We start from the raw sequence: 26,482 nt of genomic DNA on the forward strand, positions 1-26,482 counted from the left end.
GACTTCGGCTCAGGTCATGATTTCAGGGTTGTGAGATCGACCCCCGTGACGGGCTCTGTGCTGGGCGTGAAACCTGCTTGAGATTCTCTCTCTTCCTCTCCCTCTGCCCTCCTCTCTTTCTCTCTCTAAAAAAAAAAAGAAAAAAAGGGAGCTGAGAACTATTTGAAGCCACTAGAGGACAGTGTAATACAACAGAATCCTCCGTGAATTTAGGGAGTACTTGCTGCAGAAAGCCAGAATAGGGAGAGGAGCGCAGCAACCTGGAATGACTAGGGAAGGAAGCAGGTTTGTAGCCTGATCTGTCAAGATTCTACACTCTCCAGAAAAAAAAAAAAATTGTGCTTACTCTTCCACCTGAAACGCATTTCACAGGCTGGTTCTATAGGACCTTTCCTAAAACCAGTATATATTCGGCTTTTTCCTGCCTCTAGCACATCTGCTGAACACCTCTTTTCATAGGTGATTACATTACTCCTTTGCATGCATCTGGGTTTTGAGAGCTCAGAGCCTGCTTTGTTTTCATCATAATATACTTCGGTTTATGCAGAGTGAGAACTTCTGAGTACTGCATAACTAATGATTTTTCTTCATTATTTTGTTGGAACGTGCTTTTCCTGCTTATGCACCTCTCACCCTTCTGTTTACGTTACAATAGGATTGGAGAATTTCTGCAGTTTTCTTTTCTTTTTTAAAGATTTTATTTATTTATTTGACAGAGAGACACACAGCGAGAGAGGGAACACAAGCAGGCAGAGGGAGAGGGAGAAGCAGGCCTCCCGCTGAGCAGGGAGCCCGATGTGGGGCTCAATCCCAGGACTCTGGGATCATGACCTGAGCTGAAGGCAGATCCTCAATGACTGAGCCACCCAGGCGCCCCTGCAGTTTTCTTTTGATGTGTCTTTATACTCAGAAGGGAACCAAAACATTTATCTTGACTTTTTAGAGCTTATTGACATGATTTAGCTGCGTCCTTGGTAATTGCAAGTTCAAGTTACCTTGAACTCCACTAACTTAGCATATTGAAGGCTTGGCACATGGTAGTGCTCAACGATCGATGCTGGGCCTCACTTAAGAGCACAGGGGACAGTGTTGGACCGGGGCTTGCCTGTTCATAGTCCATACTCAAAGGTTCATGTCCAGGGCCTCTTGCTGAGGGAAGTGGCACTTGTCAGCTCCTTATTCATAGTCGGCAACATTCAAAACCATTCAAGATATGCCCCTGCCGGCTGCTGATGGAAGTCTTATCCAAGGCCCATCAACCTGTAGCTCAGCAGCGGTTTTCAAAGTGTGGTCTCAAGGTCAAAAGCATCAGGATCACCTGGAGATTTGTCAGGAAGGCAAATTACTGGACTCCCTTGGAGATCTACTGAATCACAAACTCTGGGGGTGGCATGCAGCCATCTGTGTTTTAATAAACCTGACCAGTGATTCCAGAACCAAGTTTGAGAACCGTTGGGCTGGGGCCTGTGAGGCGGCCTAAGCAACTAGCTAAATCAATCAAGTTTTCTCTCTCAAGAATTTGTACTGGGGTTGGCTCAGTCAGCATGCGACTCTTGATCTTGTGTTGATTCAAACCCCACATTGGGTGTAGAGCTTACTTATAAAAAAAAGTGATATTATACTATTTGTTAACTAACTGGAATTTACATGAAAAAAAAAGAATTTGTACTGGTGATGGAGGGAAAGAGACAAGCAATTGGTAATGGAAGCAGATCTGGGTTCCCCAGATGGAGGGCAGGACAGGGGAGCCAAGAGAATGTAGAACCCTTAAACTCAGAGCAGAAGCTATGAGTAAAGTAAGTCATGATGTAGAAAAAGATATTCAGAGTGAAGTGGTTGGTTGATAGGAGTTGAGCTGGAGAAACAAAGAGAGCTGCTGAGTCTCCATAATGATGGGGAGTCAATGAACACAGCTACTGAGGCAATTTGGGGTCCTTTGCGGCTGCTGCGTTGGTGCCTTCCAGTTGGGAGAACTGTACCCCGGGCTCTGCTGTGCCTTCTGTCCAGCTGGGTCCCATGATGCCTGGCTATGTAGTTGAGAGTCCTATTTTTTTTTTTTTTAAAGTAGGCTCCACATCCAACATGAGGCTTGAACTCATGACTCTGAGATCAAGAGTTGCATGCTCCACTGTCTGAGCCAGCCAGTCATCCCCCCCATTTTTCTTAATTCCACACGTAATGTACAGTAAATCCCCAAGTGCCTGAGGTAACTTGAAGTTCCCTCGACACCAAACTACCTAACACACGCAGAGATTCTTGTATACTTTGCATTGTGTTTTAACTTCACGTACAATACGAAGTTAAATCCTTGTCGTTTCTTTAAGTTGATGTACGTCAAGCTGAATCTTGGTTTCTCATGGAAACAAAAGTAATAAAGGGAGGTGTTATCCTTGTTTGGTGCTTGATTTCTTTTCCTTTTTCTTTTCTTTTTTTTTAAATTTAAATTCAAGTTAGTTAACATATAGTGGCTTATTAGTTTCAGGGTAGAGTTTAGCGATCCATCAGTTATATATAACACCCAGTGCTTATTAGGGGCTTGATTTCTTTTTATTTTTTAAAGATTTTATTTATTTATTTGACAGAGAGAGAGACAGTGAGGGAGGGAACACAAGCAGGGGGAGTGGGAGAGGGAGAAGCAGGCTTCCCGCAGAGCAGGGAGCCTGATGTGGGGCTCGATCCCAGGACCCTGGGATCATGACCTGAGCCGAAGGCAGACGCTTAATGACTGAGCCACCCAGGCACCCCAGGGGCTTGATTTCTTTTTAAAGGAGTCATCCCCCAAAACTATATTTGTACAGTATTAAGCTTTCCAAATTGTTTACATTGACCAAGCAGGCCACAATAAAATACTATATAAAATTACACTTCATATGCTATAATTGTACAGAAACCTAGTCAAAGTTGTTATTGAAGGAGAGCTGAATAAGCCACCCCAAAATGTGCCATGTTGGCATGTAGATTCTTTTTTTTTTTAAAAAGATTTATTTATTTATTTATTTGACAGAGAGAGAGACAGAGAGAGAGGGAACACAAGCAGGGGGAGTGGGAGAGGGAGAAGCAGGCTTCCCGCCGAGCAGGGAGCCCGATGTGGGGCTTGATCCCAGGACCCTGGGATTATGACCTGAGCTGAAGGCAGATGCTTAACCAACTGAGCCACCCAGGCGCCCCGGCATGTAGATTCTTTTGAGCTGAAAGTGATCAAGACCCAACAGACTCAGGAAAAACTTTTTACGTCTCTCTTATCTGCAGGGAGCTTGTACCAGGAAGAGAGCTATAACCAGAGATAACTTTTTACATCAGAGAGACTTATCTACACGGCCTGGCAAACATTTATTGACTGAACATTTGCTCTTCTGTATTCCTGTTACTTGTCTTCCTCCCTTTGAAGTCCCAGGCCTGTACCCCTTTCTCCTTAGCTCACGATGGTTTATAAGCCTCAACTGTCTGACTGCCTTTTAGTCTTGCATCATTGTGGGGCTCCAGTATGGATGTAATTAAATTTGTTTTTCTCCTGTGAATCTCTTTTATGTCTGTTTAATTATTAGGCCAGCCAAAGAACCTAGAAGGGAAGAAGGGAAATTTTTTCTCCTCAACATTATCTTCGTAATTCTGGTTTTAGTTTTACTAGAAACACCAGAAGATGAACATCATTAATGGTCATAAATTGGGGAAATCTTTAGAGGCCTTTTGAGTAGACATTTGCAGAGAACTAGCACCCCTCAATGTGCCCTAATGAGAAACTAATTCTGGAGCAACTGTTAAGTTGTTTTTGCTTAATGTTTGTTTTAAATCTCATTGCAAATTTTTTTGAAGTATCGGCTCACGTTGATTTTTTTTTTTGGGGGGGGGTGACCTTAGAAACAAACACTTTTATTCTTTCTTGAGAAGCTCTTTTATCAGCTATTGAAGCTTCTCCCTCATCCTGGTCTGATGCCAATGTCCGGGAGCAAGAATCCCTGTCCTCTTCAATATCCTTCTAGTTGGACTAAAAATAAAATTGACACAAGACAGGAAGAAATCAAATTTAATGGTGTATGTACGGGGAATCCACACAGACATGGGAATTTCAAAGACAGTCAGGCAAAATGAGGTCTATATGTCATCCTGAAAAGGGGATAGGGGTCTGGGCCTTTAGAAGGAAGGAATGCAATTCACAGGACAATAAGAAGAAGAGCAGGTGTTTGGTAATTAGAGGCTTGCCCTGCCAGACAGATGGGTCACTCAGATGAAATTCATCTCTGTTAATAACCCTTATTCTGGGAATCATTTAGACTCTTCTATGTGGTTAAGGGAGAGGCACAAGTTTGTCTTGAGCCTGTAGGGTCTCAATTGCTTTCAGCTCAGAATAATCTTCATGCCCGAGTGGCCCATCTTGGGGTGTCCTGCCTTGGTCCCTACACCAGCCACATCTATATTCAAAATGCATGAAATGCAGACAGAGACCCTGGTTTGTTTCATCCTGAGGGTCACCCAGCACATAGTTCTATCACAGCACTAGTGAATTTGGCTTGTATGGGGGCTTGAATGCTGAATTTGAATCTGAATCCTCAAAGTTTAAATTCTTCCATTTTTGACAAGCTCTGCAATTTGCTTGATAGCAGTAGATCACAAGGATCACTAGAGTACTCTCCTGTTTTATAAGCTGCTTAAGGACTTAAGTACATTCTATGAATATGATTAGAAACAAAATAAACCTATTAGAATCTGTATGGCCAAATGCATAGTATTCCTTCGAGAGTTTTCCATTTTGTAATATGAAGGTGGAATGAGTGTTCACTTACACAGATAATGTTGGAAATGCTGAGAACATTTTTGAAACCATAGAGATAATTAAGTTGGAGGACTACCTAACCAGGTGCTACCCTTCTTTACGGGAGACAATTCAAAGGTGTTTCTGTAAACACCTATTAACTGCTCTAAATATAAAATAAATTATTTCTGTTCTCTCCAAAGAAGGACGGAAAGACCAAGTCTAGAAAGTTGGTATATGAATTAGGACAGATGACAAATGTTAGCTATGACAGCATATTCTTCAGATCAAGTTAGTAAAGAGGACGCTACAGAAAAAAAACACAAATAAAACAACCAGACTCAATCAGATATTGGTAGGCCTGTGCCTATAGGGGACCAAGGTAGTTAGGACACTTACTTGAAATAAGGTGCAAGGGTGCCATTTCTTCTCTTTCTTTCCTTTTTAAGTGATCTCTACACCCAACATGGGTCTCGAACTTACAACCTCGCTCTACTAACTGAGCCAGGCAGGTGCCCCAAAGGTACCATTTCTATTGAAAATCTAATCACTGAAAGAATGAATGTGGAATTTCTTTACTCCTCAACTTCTAATTTTTTGTCAGGTACACTAGACCCAACATAAAAAAAGGCAGTCTGGGTTTTGGGGTTTACTAATGGCATTTAGGGAAAAAAAATCGATGGTTTGAAAAGCCCAGAAGTAAGTTATGCCAAAAATGATTGTATTTGACAGTTTTATAGATTCCTTTTTTTTTTTTTTTTAAAGATTTTATTTATTTGACAGAGAGAGACACAGCGAGAGAGGGAACACAAGTAAGGGGAGTGGGAGAGGGAGAGGGAGAAGCAGGCTTCCCGCTGAGCAGGGAGCCCGATGCGGGGCTGGATCCCAGGACCCTGGGATCATGACCGGAGCTGAAGGCAGACGCTTAACAACTGAGCCACCCAGGTGCCCCCAGTTTTATAGATTCCTAATGTGGGGCACCTGGGTGGCTCAGTCGGTTAAGCTGCCGACTCTTGGTCAGCTGGGGTCATGATCTTGGGGTTGTGGGATCGAGCCCCAAGTCAGGCTCCACGCGCAGCATGGAGTCTGCTTGGAATTCTTTCTCTGCCCCTCCCCCTGCTCTTGCACACTCGCACACTCTCTCTTAAAAAAAAAAGATTCCTAACGTTAGGAAGTTTTCATGGAATTGAGACCTGAATGTAGGAGCAGAATAATCTGAATCTATGGAATTGATGAGACATTCCTTGATGAGGAGCAGATATTCCCCATGGACCTTGTAAATCTGAAACAGATAAGAGAAATAAAGAAACCAAATTTACAGCTTTGATGAATAGCAAAATTTGTCAGGGAGAGCTAGATATTAAGTAATTAGTTTGTAAGAAGCAAAGCATAAATCTTTAGCTGTGGAAAGGGAAGAGAGCCAGACAATCATATTTGGGGCACTGGTCTGAACTTGTGCTGGAAAAATAGTTTTTTGTTTTGTTATTTATTATTACTGATGTAGGAAACAAAGACAAAAGAAAATTTTCCTTACTACCTACAGCCCACTGTCAAGTCCTTGAAACAGGTAGAGTGATATTCCTCTAGGGACTCAGCTGCCTCGATGTTAATTCTTTGCTAAGGGCAAAAGGTGATCTTAGCCCAACTGCCAGGATCCTGTAAGTCTACTTGAACATATAAAAATTCCTTTGGAAACTTCCTTTATCTCTATCCCCCAAGATACATGTTGGCAATCATCCCCCAAGCATATGGCCCACCGATATATATCTGCAGGGTCTCACGACTAAGGTTTTATTAGGCGGTAATAAATTACCTTTTCCTAACAATGGCTAGCCCCCTCAAGATCCTGGAAACCTTGCTTCCAAAATTCCTTAGAGATTTATGCTATCCCTACCCCCCCTCCCAATGTGAAAGTATATAATGGGCCACTCCTCGGGACCCCAGCGCAGCTCCTTCTGCCTATGGATCCTGCCCCTGTGCTTTAATAAAATCACCTTTTTGCACCAAAGGCATCTCAAGAATTCTTCCTTGGCCATAGGCTCAGAACCCCAGCATCTTTCCTACATCATTATTATTATTTAAATCAAGGGGGATAAAACTTGTAGGGCCCCACACTCCCAGGACCTCTGAGGTAAAAGGTGCACTTAATGAAGCAGGACACTTGGGATGTGAAGGAACAGTTGCTTTGCATTATCACTTATTTTGCTGTCCAACAGCGACAAGTAGATTGAAGAGAAATGTCACAGCTGAGATAAGAAATAAGGCAGATGGCCAGAGCTGAGAAGGATGACAAACTAATGCACACAAAGGCTCATGAGTCACTAGGACTTTTGTGCCTAGGTGTTCTGAATCTATGGGTTCAGGTTTCTGATTTTTTTTTTTTAAAGATTTTATTTATTTATTTGACAGAGAGAGAGACAGCGAGAGAGGGAACACAAGCAGGGGGAGTGGGAAAGGGAGAAGCAGGCTTCCCGCCGAGCCAGGAGCCCGATGTGGGACTCGATCCTGGGACTCCAGGATCATGACCTGAGCCGAAGGCAGTTGCTTAACCAACTGAGCCACCCAGGCGCCCTGATTTTTTTTTTTTAATTGCGAAACATTCTGGGTATTATGTATTACCATATATACTCTACCATAGCCTCGAAGAATCCGGCAGGAGGTGCTGTTTGCTGTCTTATCTTATACCACAGTGCCACCTATAGGAAACTCATGTGAACTACATGCAGAAGTTATTAAAACGTATTGGAGGCCTGTCTACACGATTATTAGAATCACAGGATTTCAGAGGCGATGGGACTTTAAAGATTTTTTATTTATTTATTTGAGACAGAGAGAATGAGAGAGAGAGAGCACATGAGAGGGGGGAGGGTCAGAGGGAGAAGCAGGCTCCTTGCTGAGCAGGGAGCCCGATGCGGGACTCGATCCAGGGACTCCAGGATCATGACCTGAGCCGAAGGCAGTCGCTTAACCAACTGAGCCACCCAGGCGCCCTGTTTTTTTTTTTTTAAAGATTTTTTATTTATTTATTTGAGACAGAGAGAATGAGAGAGAGAGAGCACATGAGAGGGGGGAGGGTCAGAGGGAGAAGCAGGCTCCTTGCTGAGCAGGGAGCCCGATGCGGGACTCGATCCAGGGACTCCAGGATCATGACCTGAGCCGAAGCGATGGGACTTTAAAGGTCATTGGAGCCAAATTTCTACCAAGAGCTTGAATTATTTTTATAAAATATTTAATTAGTGGTTGTCCAACTTCTGCTTAAACTTAGTGAATGGAAACGCACTTTCACTAAGCAGCTCATTCCTTTTTTTTTGTTAAAGATTTTATTTATTTATTTGTCAGAGAGAGAGAGAGTGAGAGCGCATAAGCAGAGGAGCGGCAGGCAGAGGAAGAGGGAGAAGCAGGCTCCCCGCTGAGCTAGGAGCCCGACGCGGTCTCCATCCCAGGACCCTGGGATCATGACCTGAGCCGAAGGCAGATGCTTAACCAACTGAGCCACCCAGGTGCCCCTAAACAGCTCATTCTATTCATATTTTCACATACTTCTACTTTTGACTCTGCGCTTCACCACTCCCTTGTGCAGTAGCTGGGCCCCCTAGTTCTAGGCCTTTCCAGGGTTCTTTGAGGTGAATTTGCTTCATTCTCAGTGGTATCCCTGTTTGCATATACTTCAGGGGTGGGTTCTGCCAATTCAGTTACCACACTTTCCATCTTTCAAATTATCGTCTACATCTCCTGTCCTCTTTTCCTCCTCTCTCCTTCTCTTTGTTCCTGTGGATTTACGCTTTTGTTAGGAAACATTCATCTACTGTAGTGTTGGTCGGTTTTGGAAGAGGGGAGAAATAAAAGCAAGAGATGAAATTCTTCATGTTTAGTTTGAAGCATTGGCATGTTTTTCTGATTCTGTTCTTATGCATTAAAGAATATAGGTATAGTGGTTTATGTTTATTTCAATTAGAATTTTTATTGTGAAATCTAGCTCATTATTATGGCATTTGAATCTTCACTCTGCCATTCAATATATTGGCTACCTCACCCAGTCCTCAAGGAAGAGGAAAAGCAAGCTGGCTGTACACTCAGCTATCTACTCAATGAACAGGACAAGGCTGGAGACAGAATCCCATGGCACTAGAGACCGGGGTGACATGGATTCATAATTAGCATCTATCTTCGTGATTATCTGGATCAACTACTCCATCTTGCTCACAAGGTGCGCGTCTCTGTCAAACACCGAGCTAAAATGCTGAAGCACAGTGTTGACTGCTTTCTCTAATTTACCAGTCTGGCAGAGTTAAAAAAAAAAAAAAAAAAAGGAAAGGAAATTCTATTAATTCATTAAATTACGACTTGTCCTTCCTGACTCCTAGGCATGTTTAAGTGCTTCCCATCCTCTCGGTGTTCAAAGTGATGTTTGATAACCTGTCTGAGAATTGCATTGTTCATCCCTGCCCCATTTCCCAAGATTCTTCAAAGATAATGAATAGCGGCTCCTTTTATCATCACGTTCTTCCTACTGGAAGCAGGCTGGGATGTAGTTCGTTGAGGCCAGGAGGTTTGTACTGATGTTGTGAACCCAGGTGCTCTCTTATAGTCCCTCCACCAGTTTCGATTTTTAGGTCTCTCGTCTGAATGCTTGTTCAACTATTTCCTGTCTGATAAATCCTTCTCCTTGTTGGAGATGAAAGATGGAAAACAGGAGACGAAGCGTTCCACAAACTACGTATCTGGCCCTATGGTTGATTTGTCCTTGCCTTGTTCTAATTTCTCCTATATAATTTCAAAAAGTCATCCTTAACATTTAAAAGTTTATAGTAGACCCCTTGGGTTTACAAGGAATTGAGAATTATTCAACACTTCTGATCTTCAGTAAATCCCTTTATATGAGGCTGGTGTGGTGTGGTCTATGCTTTGTAGGGTTCAGACTGAAGCTCTTGGCTTAGCAACTCATGATTTAATTCAGATTCAGAAAAAAAGAAAAATGTTGCAAAATTCTTTATAACTTCATTAAGTTATCTGCCTTTCCTACACATGGGATAGAACCTGAAATGATTTGGCTACACAGGGTGTTGAATTTCTTCAGTATGCCTCTCTAGATTCATTCTCTGCCTTTCCCCCTACCATTCTCCAACCTGCCCGGCTGTCTTGCGTGGATTACATCAAATCTCTGGCTTTCTGCAGAGATGAAAGGGAAGGAGAGAGGAATATGAGGTCAGGGCCTTTATTTCCCTGATTCCTTCCTGTGAGGTTGCCACGGGCCACTGTGTCCCTCAGCAGAAGGTTGCTGCTCTTGTCTAGATGGCCCACTCCCTACCCTCCCTCTCCCGTTCGAAGTTATGGCAAGCTCGCCTTCTCTTTTTCCTTTTGGGGATGGTGACAGTCCCACTACCATGACCTCTCATGGGTCCCTTATACCCACTCACCCCTTTGGAACTAATTCCTCTGTTGGTAAAACCTCTTCAAAGTTTCCTGGTTTGAGTATATCATCCGTTTCTCTTTTGGGGGACAGGAGGACCTTGACTGATAACAGAAAGTTTAAAACAAGTCTGAGGGAAGATGCTTCCACTGTGTCAAGTTCTATTGGACCTTATATTGTAATATTCTTAGGCACTCTAGGAACTGGCCATTTGTAGAAGTTTCAGTGCATCAGAGTCAAAGATAGAAATATTTTAGAAATTATTTATTTATTTTTAGAGAGAGAGGGAGAGAGAGAATCTTAAGCAGACTCTATGCCCAGCATGGAGCCCGACACGGGGCTTGATCTCAAGACCCTGAGACCATGACCTGAGCTGAAATCAAGAGTCAAACACTTAACTGACTGAACCACCCAGGTGCCCCAGGAATTTTTTAGATCAGAAAATCAAGTGGCTTTTTTTTTCTTATAAGAATACCCGTATAACTTGAATTTTATAATACAGAATGGATTACCACTATTTTGGTTTCCAATCTGCTAGGTGAAAAATTAAAAAATCAGCTCAGATATATCAAATAAATTACTGGTTTCCAGAATGTATAAGAAACTCCTACAGATCAATATGAAACAGACAGAATTATAGAAAAATTATCTAAGTTACAGATTGGAAATGCATATGAAAAGATGCTCAACCTCACTAGTAATCAGGAAAACGCAAACTAAAACAAGAAAGCACTTCACATGCATTAGAATGTCAAATGTAAAAAAAGTCAAATAATGTCCTCTGGGAAGTGGGTTTGAGTGTAAGTTGGTACAACCACTTTAGAAATAATTTAACACTATTTTGTAAAGTTTAAGGGAGACATACTATGAAAACAACAGTTCTATTTGTACACACACATTAGTTGAAAGAAATTTTTGCATATTTATACCAGGAGACATGTATAAGGATGTATATTGCAGTATTTTTGCAAAATAGTAAAAGTGGAAATAAGGTGCTGTGAGGTAATAGAAAACATATATTGGTCTCTGCCCCTGGTTCCTGGACCAGAGCTCCTAAAACCCTCATAATTTCCTAAGTGGTAAGAGTGTTAGCAGCATCTCTTATTCTAGTATTTGTCTTTGATCCCAGTTCCTGAAACAGGGTACTAAATCCCTTGGAATTTCCTGGGTGACAGGACTGTCTTTTGTTCTAACAAGGCTCCTAGATGGATCCTGGATGAGAGCTGGTCACTGGAAAGACCAACCCAAGATTAGAAGCTTGGAATTTTCAGCTGTATCTCCTACCCCTGAGGTGGGAAAGGGACTAGAAAATGGAGTTAATAATTGATCATGTTTGTGGGACTGAGCCCACGGATGAACCGTGGGATCTGATGCAATTTTCAGGTAGGTAGTGTCATAATTAAGTTAAATTATAGGACACCCTTGGGTTCTGGTCCTTCTGAATGTTCTCTCTCAGCCCCATACCCCCATCAGGGTTTGCCTATTCTTCTCTAGCACAAAGCCCCCCATCAGGAGCTTTCTCCTTATTAGGCAACCCCCAAAGAGAGTACACAGCAAATTCTTCTTTTTAAAAAATTATCATTTTTGAAATATAGTTGACATACAATGTTATATTAGTTCCAGGTGTAAAACAGTGATTCGACAATTCTATATATTACGTAATGTTCACCATAGTAAGTGTAGTCCCCATCTCTCACCACACAAAGTTATTTTCATCCCCGTGACTTTTTCATACCTGGAATTTTTTTAATTTTTGTTTTATTTTTATTATTATTTTCATTATTTATTTATTTATTTATTTAAAAGGTTTTATTTATTTATTTGACAGAAAGACAGCGGGAGAGGGAACACAAGCAGGCCTCCTGCCGAGCAGGGAGCCCAATGTGGGGCTCGATCCCAGGACCCTGAGATCATGACCTGAGCTGAAATCAGACGCTTAACCAACTGAGCCACCCAGGAACCCCCATACCTGGAAGTTTGTACCTCTTAATCCCCTTCACCAATTTTGCTCATCCCGCCAACAGCTTGTTCCCTGTGTTTGTGAGTCTTTCTGGTTTGTTGGTTTTGTTTTTTAGATTCCACAAATAAATGCAATCATATGGTTTTTGTCTTTCTCACAGCAAATTCTTATACTGAATTCACTCTCTTTTTCTTTCTTTTCTCTTTTCTATCCTTTCTAGTTGCCCCATAATCTACCAAAATTTTTACCAAACCCTGATGTCCTGTGACTTATATTTAATGAATATTTCCTCCCATCTCTCAAAGAGAAAGCGCAATTCTGTAATTCACATTTGAAATCTCACCTTCCTTTGCTTCTGCTGCCTTAAGGCCCCCCATTCCTTCCGCCCTCTCCCAGCCTGTCATTTCTGGGGACATGTCCCCACTGTACACTCTGCATTTCCAGATAGAGTCTGTGATTTGTTAAAATCTCTTAGATTTGACTGGCTGCTTTGGTTCTTTTTTATATGTTTTTTTTTTTTAAGATTTTATTTATTTTATTTCGGAGAGAGAGAGTGAGAGAGAGAAAGCATGGGGGGGGGGAAGTGGGAGAGGGAGAAGCAGACTCCCCGTTGAGCAGGGAGCCCGATGTGGGACCTGATCCCAGGACCCTGGGATCATGACCTGAGCCGAAGGCAGATGCTTAACGACTGAGCCACCCAGGCTTCCCTGGCTGCTTTGGTTCTAAAGTTGGGAGGCCAACACGGTTTATTCAAGAATAAAAGTTTCTTTGAAGTCAGGGACACAAAGAATCTTTGCAACATGCTTTTCAAAGCAACTGTGTGTATACTCCTGAGCTCATGGAAATGAGGAAGGAAAAGAGATAGATTTCCACCAGCTGAGATGGTCTTAAGAGTTCTGCTCCTTATCACATCAGCACACTCTCTCTTAGCTGGCCTTTTCTGAAAAAGGATTTCACAACATTTGCCACCTTATAACTCAACAAGCGTGTTATTTCCTGTCAGTTTAACTTCTCCAAACTTTTGCTTAACAATAGCCAGAAATTCTCAGAAACAGGAGGATAGTGCAACCCTGCTCTTCCTCATCACCATCTGTTATCTCCCTGGAGTTCCTGAAACAATACAGATGGTGAGCTCTTAGCAGAGGCCAGAAGTGGGGACAAGGCACGGCCTTCCCTACATGGCCCTGCCGAACAGGGTCCCTCCATTTCTTTGTCCTGCCAGCACTCATGAGTCTATTATTTGATACTATTAGTGTATTTCTCTTTGTGACTGACATTTCCTAAATTTTTTCCAACAGGATGTCTTCTGTACCCAGTGGCTGCTAAAAAAAAAGAAAAAAAAATTTGCCTGGCTGTGACAACTGCTGGGTGGACCAGGCCAAGGAAAGAGAGGTGGTGTCCTTGGAAGAAGGCAGACCTTTCCCACCTCCAGGTTGGACTGGATTTCTAAGTGCAAACAGATATCTTATTTTCTATTTTGGATTTGGTAGTCATCTCTTGAGATAAGCAAGAAGAGATCCTTCCTAGCTTGCCAACTTGGTGATTCTGCCTGAATTCTTGTAAATGACAACTTTGTTTATTAATGGAATTGTGCATTTGAGAGTGAAAAGCCTTATTTTGTCCAACTTTCTGATTTTGCAGGTGAGGAAAGCAGCCCAGAGACGTTAAAAGATATCCCCAATAATAGTAGTAGTATTTAAATTACATAGCTCAAAAGCGCTATCACCTGCATTGTACAGAAGAGGAAAGGGACGATCAGAGTGATGAGATTGACTGGCTCAGGACAGCACAGAGTCAGTAACAGAGGCTGGACTTGAGGCCAGGTCCCCTGATTCCCACTATGATGCTCTTTGACAGTCACCATAGCCTCTGGGCACGGGAGGGGACTTCGGAAATAGAGACGTCTGCTGCCCAGAGCCCCACTTTACTTTTTTGTCTATACTTGGTGATTCATAACAGTACTAGAAGTGCACATGCAATTAAAAAATTCAATTATATTTATTTGCTCTTCATTAGTGAAGCACATGGTATGCAATTCACAGGGCACAAAGGAGCAGACAGTGAAAAAAATCTCCCTCATGCGCCTGTCTCCCATCTGGTTTCCCTCCCCAACTTCTTGGGTGTCCTTTCAGATATGTGTAATGCTTAGATAAGCAAATACATACAAATGCATTTATGCATTTTTAATAAAAAAATGGAAGCATACTGTACTCTGTTCTCCACCTTGCATTTTAAAACATTTGATATGTTTTGGGTATCACCCTTATCAGTGCAGATAGAGCTGCCTCCTTTTTACCGGCTGCAAGTATTCTACCGAAAGGAGGTACTAGAATTTGCTTATATCCAGTCCACTCTTGATGGACATCAAGGTGGTTTCCCTTCTTAGGCTGTTGTTAAGAAGAATATACTATACATGTTTTTGTATACATTTGCTATAATACCTAGCAGAGGTTGGCAATCTACAGCCTGTGGGCCAATTTCAAGCTGCCATTTGTTTTTGTAAATAAAGTTTTATTGCGTGGCAGCCACGCCTGTTTGTTTACATATTGTCTGTGGTTGCTTTCATGCTACAACAGCAGAGGTGAGTAGTTGCAACAGAAATACGTGGCCTGAAAAGAAAATGGGACACCTCGCTGGCTCAGCAGGTTAAGCGTCTGCCTTCGGCTCGGGTCATAATCCCAGGGTCCTGGGATCGAGTCCCGCATCGGGCTCCCTGCTCAGCGGGAAGCCTGCTTCCCCTTCTGCCTGCAGCTCCCCCTGCTTGTGCTCTATCCCTCTCTCTCTCTGACAGATAAATAAAAAAAAAAAAAAGAAAGAAAGAAAGAAAAAAAAAATACATGGCTTAGAAGCCCAAAATATTTACTACCTGGCCCTTAAAAAAAAAAGATTTTATTTATTTATTTGAGAGAGAGAGAGAGTGCTCTCCTTATCACATCAGCACACTCTCTCTTAGCTGGCCTTTTCTGAAAAAGGATTTTTTCAGCGGCAGCCCTGCATCCCAGGACCCTGAGACCATGACCTGAGCCGAAGGCAGACGCTTAACCGACTGAGCCACCCAGGAGCCCCACTACCTGGCCCTTTAAAGAAAAGGTTTGCTGGACTCCGATCTATAGGACAAATTCCTATCAGTGAAATTGCTGGGTTAGGAGTTTCGCATTTCGCACTTGACAGTTAGTGGCCCCATTCTCTTCATAGAGGTTGGACTTGTTCATTCTCCCACTGGCAGCGTGTTTTTCCATGTTCACACCAATGTAGTTCATTGGACATTTTCACCTTTGCCCGTCTGATAGGTAGAAAAAAATATTTCTCTGGATCTGTTTTGCCTTTGTCTGACTTGGAGTGAAATCAGGCATTTTTTCTGGTTGGAGAAGGGTGATGCCTGTGAGGGAGAGAGAAACAAATGCGAAGGAAATTATCGGTCTCCATTGCTTGCTGTAACTGAACTCATATCACGAAACAAACCCAGCAGAGACCCTACCGCCGCGGAAGCGCGGGGGTCTGCAGACCCCGCCGCCAGTCTCCTCCCTCCTACCCAGAAAATGGATTCTGAACAGCACCTGCTTCCTCCGGCGGCTCCGCTCTGGGTTTAATCACCGCGCACGCTGTGAGCAGCTGCTAGGTGGGAAAAGTGAGTTCTGGTTTCAATCTCGGCAAAGTGGAACTGAGACCGTGGGAAATTCCTGCACCCGGGGAGGCTCTTCAGAAGGTGCGGTTCAGCCTCAAAGAAATGCCAAGACAAGCGCTACCCGGGGTGGGAGTGGGGAAGCAAATCCACCCCCTCCTTTTTTTTTTTTTTTAAAGTAGGCTCCCTGCCCAACGTGGGCCTTGAACTCACGATCCTGAGATTATGAGTCATGTACTCCACTGCCTGAGCCAGCCAGGGGCCCAGATCCACCTTTCGATTGGGGACGCAGAGAGGGAAGTGCTTCTTGCCCTCTTGTGGGTTTAGACTGTGCTGTTGGGAATGGGGGTTTGCTGTTGGGAGTCATGTGTGAGACACAGCGAGGGGCTCCGGGGTCCCTACCAGACTCAAGAGGCGTCTGCTCCTCTCGCTGGACAGGAGGAAGGCAGTGAGGCCCAGCGTTCCAGGGTCCAAGTTCGTTTGGACATTTGTTCATTAGGCGAGCATTTGCAGTTCCTACTTTTTCGGCTGTTTAGCTTGGAGAAAGGTCCTTGATCGGGTGCTAAGGTGTTCTGGTTGTGGGGACTGACAGATGCCAGGGCCGGGGGCCAGCTGAGTCTTTACAGCTTGTCAAATTTGGAGATAAGTTGCTTTGAGAATAAAGCTTTATTCCAAAAAGATAGCAAAGGACTAAAGTTTTATAGGTGGTGAAGCTGAAGAAAAGGCTCCTCAGCAACTAACTAGATCCTTAAAATATGGCAAGGCCGTCATCACATTTCAATGTGTAAAAATTAGATTCTTAAGTTCCCGGAGAGGAACTTTTGGAAATGACTGTGCTGGAAATGTGCTAAATCAATGATGGTAAATCTATTTAATGGAAGAGTATGTGGCTGTTAAAAGAATGCGGCAGATCCGTATGTACAGATATGGAATCTTTTCCAAGAAATCAATAAATGGAAACGTCAAGGTAAGGGGCGGTAACTAAGTGTCTGGCATCAGGATTTCTAGAAGCAAAGAGTGAGACAGGGATTCTTGTGCTTTGAGGAGGGGTTGCTCCCAGGAGAAGGGGGGCTGGGGAGTGGGGCAGGGCAAGGGAAAAAGCTAAGCAAGGCCTCGGTGCACATCAGCTTTCGCCTGATCCCGCAGGGAGCACAGGGGCCCGAATTGTACCACAGGGTTGTCCAAGGTCTTACCCCCGTGTTGGCTGCAGTGCGTCCCGGGCTGGGGGGTGGGTGGAGGATTCTCTGCGGAAGAGGGCAAGTGTGAACCGCAGGTAGCCCTCGCTCACGGCAGCCAGGCGATGGGTGCGCTGGCTCTCCAGGACATCTGAGTAGAGCTCCAGCAGTACCTGCTGTGGAAGAGGTGCTGCCATTTGTGGGACAGGGTAGAAATGCATATAAATAGGCTTGTGCATATGGGGACTAAGAGCGGAGGCTCTTATCCTGGACCCCATGGAACCCTAAGTGCTTCAGAGATAGAACCATATTTCAATATAATTGGTTTCTTTTTAATCCTCTGTATTTTATTTTACGTATTTTCAGACATTATCCCTAGGCTCCATCAGACAGCTAATGAGCGCGTGGTGCACGCCCAAGGATAAAGAGATGCAAGAAGGCAGTAACAGTGCTCATTTTTGCTGGGTGAGGCCGAGGTGTTTACTTAGGGGGCGGGGCTCAGGAGTGGGAGGGAGACTTCTCATTCTTTGTACACGCTTTTGTACTATTGGAATTTTCACTCTGTGCATTAATTATATTTTAAAAAGATAAGAGAAAAAAGAAAGAAAATGTATTTTAAAAAATTACCTACTTCTCTGAAGAACTAGGAGGAACGAAGGAGGAAGAGCAGATATGAGGGGAAGTATCCCTCAAACGAACCTGATTGTTCCTGGGTTTTCTTTTCACTCTCATTTCCTGGGGTGCCTTTTCTGTTTTATACTCCGATTGCTTGCTTTCCTCTCCAAAAAGTCCAAATCTGTCTCTCTAATGCTTGTATGCGATTTTGAAGCTGTTTTTGCACACTTGGATGGAACCTACATAATTATCTTTTACTAATTTTTGCTCAACTCCTAATCAAATGATAACTAAAGTGTGATGTCATTTCTTAGCATATATACCTATACTTGCCAAACAAACCACTTTAGTCTGCACGATTTTTGTGGGTCAAAAGCATGCCTTTAAATGGAGAGCGTATTTCCGTGATGAGAATAAATTTGGGGGAGGGGATTGTTTCATGCTCAAGATGGAGGTTTTTAATCAGACCACATTTGAGGACATTAGATGTCTCCTTTATTCACAATATACTTCCAAAGAGTCAAGATTTACTAAATTCCACCTCTCAGTATTTTAAAATGAATGTGCACTCTCCACCATTTTTGTTGCCAAGGGAGCTCACATCTGCCCTGGAAAATCTTCCCGTGGAGCGATGTCAGCAGAGATAAATGAATGAGAGTACATGCGGTTCTATAATAATAGTGCAATTTGGCTAAGGGGTGACATCATCTTTTCACTGTTGTATCTGCCAGTCTAAGTAGCAATAAGTCCAGCTGAGCTAGAGAATGAATTACAGGGAGAGTACACGGGCAAGGCGGGATGAAACATAAAAAATGGAATGGAAAATTAAATTTAAAAAGAAGGTAGCTTTGAATAGATCCAGCCCACAATATATTTTTTCTTATGTATGGTTCTGATTTAATTACCACGTCAAAATTTGCCATCATTTCGGATTATGTGGAAAGATGCAAAGCTTCTTTCCTAATGGCTGTTTTGCTATATATACACATGGGTACCACCAGTGTATAAATAGGGACGTTGGAATTGATTTTAGTCTTTAAAGGGCACATTTAAATGCTGGCAGATAAAATGCCTTTATCAGTTCAATCCACTCACTGTGATCCCACATGGTTCACTGGTAACACTTGAAGGAGGGTTTGCTGGGTTTTATTTGGATATTGAGAGAACAATATCACCATCCTACATGCTGATGAACCCCGGACATGGTTTGTTTCTGGGGAGGAGCAGGATATGACTCTCTATTGGTTCTTGGAGGGCTGGATCAGTATTTACTCATTGCCTTTTTTTTCTTTTTAGGTAACAGCTTTATTGAGATAGAATTCACATACCGAAATATTGGTCCTGTTTGCTAATTTTTTATATTCCTGTCCTCTAATGTCCACTGGCGTTGGATGATGAATTTCTGCAAAGGCATTGATAGAGGCTATGAGGAATAAACCCTGCAGATGGATCAAATAAAAACATCAGGTTTCCAGGCTGGATAAAGGAGTCATGAAAAGGAGGGAGAAGCAGAAATGAAGGACAGAGAGACTTCTAGAAGTAAAATGAGCAGTTGGTTATTGAAAAGAAAGTCTTCTGCTGTTTGAATAAAGACTGAAGAGCTTTCATCGTTGGCTCCCCACATGGTTGTGTCTTTTTTGAGCAGCAAGTCGCAAGAAGAAGAAGGAACTCAGAGTTGAACTAATTAGTAGTAATGAAAATGTAGCAAACATCAACAACGAATTTCCTAGGCAATTTCATTTCCAAAGCACATTCGCATGTATCACAGGTAAAATGTTTTCCACAAACACCATTTTTAACATAGGATTTTATTTGCAGAAGCTATTTTTTGTGGCCTAAGGAAGAAATGGCTCATTGAAACAGAACTTTGCTGATTTGGTTTCAAAGAATTCTAGGATATGAAGAATTCTGTGGAACACAGGGGTTCAGAAGTCCCTGAACACAGAACAGGCATGTCTGGTAATGAAAATGTTCTTTTGGTCTAGCGTTATGTTTATGCTTTAAAAGCATGATTATGCTAGGAATAGGCAGAAGCAGAAAAGAGGAAGTAAGTAGGAAAATACTTGATATTTGAATAGGCTTTATACTTTCCAAAATACTCAGCCCCCACCAAAGCCTGGTAGCAGTATTATCCTCATTTTACTGATGAGAAACATGCTTCTAAGAAAGTTGTTTTACAAGTGACAGAAAATTCAACTCAAACTGGCCTAAGCAATAAAAGGTATGTGTCTTTCCGTGTGTGTGTGTGTGTGTGTGTGTGTGTGTGTGTGTGTATGTTTGGCTCACAGAATTGAAAAGCCCAGAGCAGGAACCAGCTTTCAGTGGTTCAGTGATACCATCAGGGGCCAATTTCTCTAGACGGCTCCCAGTTCTGTTTTCCTAAAATATAGTTTTCTTCTAAGACAGGCTTTCCTCTTGAGGTGGCAAGATGGTTGTTAATAGCTCTAAATCAAGTTGGGAAAAAAAAAGAAGAAGAAAAAGAGTACCTCTTTCTCACAGTCCCAGCAAAAGTCTAGTGATTGTGTCTCATTGGCTGTGATTGGGTCACATGTTCATCCCTGAACCTATCACTGTCGCCAGAAGGATGCTGTCCTCTGATTCACCAGACTGTAGATAATAACTCCCAGCCTGAATGTATGGAGAGGGGGCTGGATGGCTTTCCACAGGTGAAGAGAGGCACTCACCCAAGTTTTATTGAGATATAATTGATAGATAACATTGTATAAGTTAAAATTACCTAATTTTGCATCTCTAGTGTAGGTTGATTGAATGTTAATCCAATATTGATATGAGATATATATATATATATATATATATATATATATATATATATATATATTAGCAACTGGATTCTAAACTTTTTGAGGGTAAGGGTTATATTTTGATAGTTTTTGGGTCTTTGTGCACAGTGTTTAGCATGCTCATTTTCCTTTAATCAAAATTCAAGAGATACTTAATTGAGTTATTGAAATAGTTTTCCTGGTGAGATTATTAAATTAACTTGTACATTGCTCTGGAGCAGCTGCATACTGATTCCTTATCCATTACGGTGAAGGAGGGGAAGGGAGGATGGAGAATCCATTTTTATAAAGCTTTCCAGGTGATTCTCTTCAGAGCATTTAAAAAATTGGCCTCAAGATTTCAGCATATAAATATCAGAAAGCCGGTTGACTGACATATAACTCTTCAGTGTATCACAAACAGCCAAGGAAGTGATGTTGAAGTCAACACCCATTAGAAATCTCTTGTAAGGGAAGACATACAACTGTAAGAACTCAAAAAGAACAAATCAACAAGAATTAAAATGGAAGAGGAAGACTGGTTAAATTGTGATGTTTTGGTTGCCTATTGCTACATAACAAATTGCTCCAAAACAGAATGGCTTAAAACAACAGTCATTTATTATTTCTCTTTTTTTTTTTTTTTATTTATTTATTTGAGACAGAGAGAATGAGAGAGAGAGAGAGCACATGAGAGGGGGGAGGGTCAGAGGGAGAAGCAGGCTCCCTGCCGAGCAGGGATCCCGATGCGGGACTCGATCCAGGGACTCCAGGATCATGACCTGAGCCGAAGGCAGTCGCTTAACCAACTGAGCCACCCAGGCGCCCCTATTATTTCTCATTACACGGGTGGCCTGGGCTAAGCTGGCTGGTTTCTCAGCTCCATTTGGTGTAACTGCAGTCACTCACAGAGCTGCATTCAGCTGGGAGCTCAACTGGGGCTGGAACGCCTGAGAAGGCCTCTTACGGTTGAAAGTTTCTCTCCTTGTGATGTCTCATCGACCAGTAGTCTGGCCGTCACTCCTTTGCAGGATGATGGCTGGCTTCCAAGAGGAGAAGCAGAAGCTGTCAGTTCTCTTAAGTGAGCTCAGAAGTGTCAGAACATCAGTGTGGCTACCTCTATTGGATAAGCCAAGGGATAGGGCCAGTCCAGATTCTAGAGCGAAGGAAGGAAAGTAGACTCCACCTCTCAGTGTCAGGAGTGTGCAGAGGGAAGGGAAGAATTGCTGGAGGCCATATTTGGGTACTTTCTACCATACTTACTTATAGTTATATCTGGCACACAGTAAGAAGTGGCGATGCCTTTGGGTCTTCTAAATTTAAGCCTAAAAACAACTACAGGATCCATGCAATGGAATACCATTCAGAAATAAAGAGGAATGAAATACTGATACGTGCTACACCACAGATCTACTCAAAAACATTATGCCAAGTAGAAGAAGCCAGACACAAAAGCCCACGTATTGTATGATTCCATTTGTATGAAATATCCAGAAAAGGCACCTCTAAGGAAATGAAAAGTAGATTAGTGGGATCCTGGAGGTGGGAATGGGGATTAATTGTAAATGGGCATGAGAAATCCTACTGGGGTGATAAAAATGCCCTGAAACTAGATTATGGTGATGGCTACATAATTCAGGAAATTTATTGAAAATAACTGAATTGTACACTTAGGAGGAGTGAATCTCATGATCTATAAATTATAAGTCAATGAAATTGTTAAGAAAATGCAGAAGGGTGGTCTTTAATTCAAGCAACATGTTCCTGGAGGCTTTGCATAATTAAAATGTTGACAGTTGAAGGGTAGTGGAGGGGATGTATTCACAAAGTGTAAGACCCCACACCTATTTTGGCTATTTTTGCTTGAAGTGCTTTTGTTTTCTTAGCCTTGTAAGAGATACTCTCTCCTAATTTAACAATAAGGTATGTCGAGGTTGGTATCTGGACTTCTTCCCTAGTTTTTTGGACTGGAAGTTAGTGTAATTTCAGTGACCGATTTTCCAGTGAGTTTTTCAGTCCTAGGGTCATCACTTAGGTAAACACCTGTGTGGCACCGTTAAAGACTATTCAAAAGATTTTAATTCTTTTTTAAAAAAGATTTATTTATTTATTTTGAGAGAGAGAGAAAGAAAGCACGCAAGCAGGAGGAGGGACAGAGGGAGATGGAGAGAGAGAAATCTCTAGTAGACTCCCCACTGAGTGCGGAGCCCAACTTGGGGCTCCATCTCAGGACCCTGAAATCAAGACCTGAGCCGAAATCAAGAGTTGGACCCTTAACCAACCAAGCCTCCCAGGCGCCCCAAAAGATTTTAATTCTTTTTTTTTTAATTTATTTTTTGACAGACAGCGAGAGAGGGAACACAAGCAGTGGGAGTGGGAGAGGGAGAAAACGGCTTCCCACTGAGCAGGGAGCCCGATGCGGGGCTCGATCCCAGGACACTGGGATCATGACCTGAGCTGAAGGCAGATGCTTAATGACTGAGCCACCCAGGCGCCCCCGAAAGATTATAATTCTTAACAACTGTCACATTTAAAGTGAGAGCACAACGGCTACTGAAATCACTGGTGGATGTTTGGATGTACATAAGTGATAGTTTCTGCTGATCAAAGATTGCAGGTGTTTCTGTTAACCAGTTCAAGTGACACCTTCCTATGACATTAACCGATACATAGTTTGCAAGTCACTCAGCCTGCCCATCTTGAAATTTTGCAAGCTTTGACAAATTTTTACATTTAAGGAGAGTTCATATTGTTTAAAATTTTGCTCACAAAGTGAGACTTTATTATTATCTGTGTGTTGCACTATTTGAAATCATTCAAATTCACATGAAATTCAAATACACTAGGTCATAGGGTTGGTGATGGTGAGAACTTGCCGGCCCTGCCTTCCCCTCCCCACCGTGTTTTCCCCTCCCCACCGTGTTATTGTGATGGGAAAACCTCAACATTCAGCATGTGCATTCCAGATGGTTCGTGAGCCCTTAGTATTTGCTTCTATTCAGTTTGTAAGGAGTTTGTGTTCCATGAATTTGCATTAAGTTTCAGGTTAGATTCAATAATCCTAAATACCAAATGAAATTCTATCTGATCCATTCAGCCTCTGAATCTTGTTGGAAACTCCAAAATTGGCTTGGGTTTTCTTCAAGGATTTATGAATCTGGGCTGAATTTGAGGTTCAAAAAGGACTCAGCCAGAGTTGCTTTAGTCTGGAATTTTCAAAAGAAGTGTTTTGTACATTTCTTTCAATACACATCAAACAAGTTGTCAACGTCTGCTGGATTTATGTCCTGCTCTTCCTAAATACTGGACTACCCATTTTAGGTCTTCGTTTCTTCAGCAGTGTTATGGGTTGAATTGTGTCACCACCCCCCTCCACTTATATGTTGAAGTCCTGACCCCCACGACCTCAGAATGTGACCTTGTTTGGAGATAGGATTTTACAGAGGTAATCAAGTTAAAATGAGTTCTTTAGGGTGGGTCCCACCCCAGTATGACTGGTGTTTTTGTAAAAAGGGGGAATTTGGGTACAGAGATATGCACATAGGGAGAACATATATGAACATCAAGGCAGAGATAAGGTGGATGTGTCTATAAGCCAAGGAATGCCAAAGATTGCCTGCAAACTACCAGAAGCCAGGGGAGGGGACTGGAACAGATTTTTCCTCACAGTTGGAACCAACCCTGCTGACACCTAGACCTAGGACTTCTAGCCTCCAAAACTGTGTGATGATAAACTTCTGTTGTCTAAGTCACTCAGTATGTAGTACTTGGTTATAACAGCCCTAGCAAACTAATAACATTGGTAAAATAAGAAGATAGAGAAATGGCATTTGTTTTGGGCCTTGGTCAAATCCTTTCAGTGCACTATGTCAGTTGATTTTCAATAGAAAACCCAGAAAGGTAGGCATCCACTTCATCGTCCCCACGAGGAAATGAAGGCTAAGCAGCTTGGCCAAGATCACATAGCTCATTTCCTTCGCCGATGCTGGAACACAGATGGCCTCGTTCCTAGTTCAGTCCTCTGGTGCTTGTGAGGGGCAGAGTTTGGGAATTAAAGGCAGGATTAACAGAGATGATCTTCATCTACAACATTAGGAGTTGGATGAGATAATAGCATATGTTACTCTCTATGTGTCAAGCACTGTCTAAGGCCTTACCAAATTAACTCACTCATTTACTTCTCATAACAACCCTATGAAATAAGTGTTATTATTCCCATTTCGTAGGAAAGAAAAGTGAGACACAGAGAGATTATGTAATGAAGGAAATGTTGCCATTCATATGAGTGAGCTCCTAGGAGGGGAGTGGAAATTTGCCTAATTTCTTTCTCTGATGATTTTATTTTATTTTTATCTGTATATCATATCTCAAGCATGTATCATATCATATATCATTTACACATCATGTATCAATTGTGAAAAAAAATTCAAGAGACTTTACCAAAATACCAGGTCAATTATTTTAATATTTCCAGAGTGCCTTCTAGACGTTTTTCCATTTGCGTGAAGAATCTTTACACAGGGTACTCATAACATATATAAAAATTGGTATTCTGCTTTCTTTCCATTTAATATCATACTAGAAGCCTTTCCTTGTTTTAATGCAGTACATATCTGCTGTGATCATTTTAATTTTATTTTTTAAGTTTTTATTTATTTACTAATCTCCACCCCCAACATGGGGTTCGAACATATCACCCTGAGATTTAGAGTCAAATGCTCTTCCAACTGAGCCAGTCAGGTGCCTTTGCTGTGATCTTTTTTTTTTTTAATTTTAAAGATTTTATTTATTTATTTATTTACTAGAGAGAGAGAGAGAGTGAGAGAGTGTGAGTGTGAGCACAAGTCGGGGAGGGGGAGGGAGAAGCAGACTCCCTGCTGAGCATGGAGCCTGATGCGGGGCTTCATCCCAGGACCCCAAGATCATTACCTGAGCCAAAGGCTGACACTTAACTGACTGAACTACCCAGGCGCCCCAGGGCCATGAACTTTTTAACGAATACTTCAGAAATCCTCTGTTAAGCTATGGAGGTTCTTCTTTTTGGAAGAATTGAAGAATAACCCGACTAAAGTTGAGGAAAAGGTCAACATGCGATTTGACCAGGTTACCTGCAATTTTATGTTTCTGTGCTTTGGTGCTTAATTAGCAAAAACTACTGATGTTTGTTGAAAGCTGTTCCAGTTGCTATTGCTGCATAATTGATCATCCCAAACTTGCTGCAAAGCAGCGGCCATTTTATTATGTTCAGGGACCTGTGGGTCCAGAATTCAGAATGCATATGATCAGCACGATGGGCCAGCTTATTCTGCTCCATGATGTCTGGGGCCTCAGCTGGGAATGCTGGGAGAATAGGGGCCAATTTGATGATGGTCTGAAATCATCCAAAGGTTTTTTCACTCGTGTGTCTACAGGGTGATGTTCACTATTAGCCGAGGCCTCGGCTGGAAACTCGGCTGGAATATCTAGAGCTTTCTTCTTTGTACTTGGATCTTCCCCTAGCATGGCAGGTGGGTTCCAAAAGCAAGCATTCCAACAGAGCCAGGCAGAAGCTGTGAACTTCCTATGAACTTGTTTTGGAAGTACATAGTGTCGCTTCCACTGTTAGTCATAAACCCTCCTGATGTTCAAGGAGGGAACCTTGATTCCCTTATCTTGATGTGAGGAAAGTTAAAATCACATCGAGGACACGTTGGATGGGAGTTATTGTTGGGGCTAGTTTTGAAAAATGAAACCTGCAACAAAGTCCTTGAAGTAAAACTCTCTATTTGTGATTTGTGTTTGCTTTTACGGCTCTTGTGAATAAATATACTTAAAAAACAACAGTGCCTCTCTTTTCTTTAATCTAGATTTACAAAATGTGGTTTATTTGATATATTTTACCCCTAACGGATAGCTGCTGAAAGAATGAACTAATCCTGGTTTCCCTACCAACTTTTATGACCTTGGACAAGTGACCTGTCTCTTTCCCTCTGTTTTAAAATTCCAGTATAGTTAACATACAGTATTATATTAGTTTCAGGTGTACAATGTAGTGATTCAGTCCTTCTATATAGTTCTTAGTGCTCATCAAGTTAAGTCTACACTTAATCCCCTTCACCTATTTCACCCATCCCCCCACCCACCTCCCCTCTGACAAGTGGCTTCTCTTGACTTCGGGTTTCTCATCTGTA

The 26,482-nt window shown here is 42.2% G+C and overlaps 1 protein-coding gene across 13 annotated transcripts in view; it reads left to right on the forward strand.

Annotated features, from left to right (window-relative positions):
• The window catches only part of LOC118542308 (uncharacterized), a 36,731-nt gene extending 10,616 nt beyond the window's left edge, over positions 1 to 26,115 (forward strand). For 3 of the 13 annotated variants that reach the window (XM_078067247.1, XM_078067248.1, XM_078067249.1), the window contains 5 exons: positions 11,358 to 11,543; positions 13,419 to 13,552; positions 17,284 to 17,382; positions 18,829 to 19,753; positions 25,724 to 26,115. In XM_078067247.1, the coding sequence (XP_077923373.1) occupies positions 11,471 to 11,543; positions 13,419 to 13,552; positions 17,284 to 17,382; positions 18,829 to 18,849 (327 nt within the window). In that variant the 5' untranslated portion in view covers positions 11,358 to 11,470 and the 3' untranslated portion in view covers positions 18,850 to 19,753; positions 25,724 to 26,115. Of the gene's footprint in view, positions 1 to 11,357; positions 11,544 to 11,988; positions 12,201 to 13,418; positions 13,553 to 17,283; positions 17,383 to 18,828; positions 19,754 to 25,723 lie in introns of all 13 variants that reach the window. The other 10 variants (XR_013445766.1, XR_013445767.1, XR_004920521.2 and 7 more) reach the window with 8 other exon arrangements.
• The last annotated feature ends 367 nt before the right edge of the window (positions 26,116 to 26,482 follow it).

This window comes from Halichoerus grypus, chromosome 2 (genome assembly GCF_964656455.1).
Source record: "Halichoerus grypus chromosome 2, mHalGry1.hap1.1, whole genome shotgun sequence".
Classification (NCBI taxonomy): Eukaryota; Metazoa; Chordata; class Mammalia; order Carnivora; family Phocidae; genus Halichoerus; species Halichoerus grypus.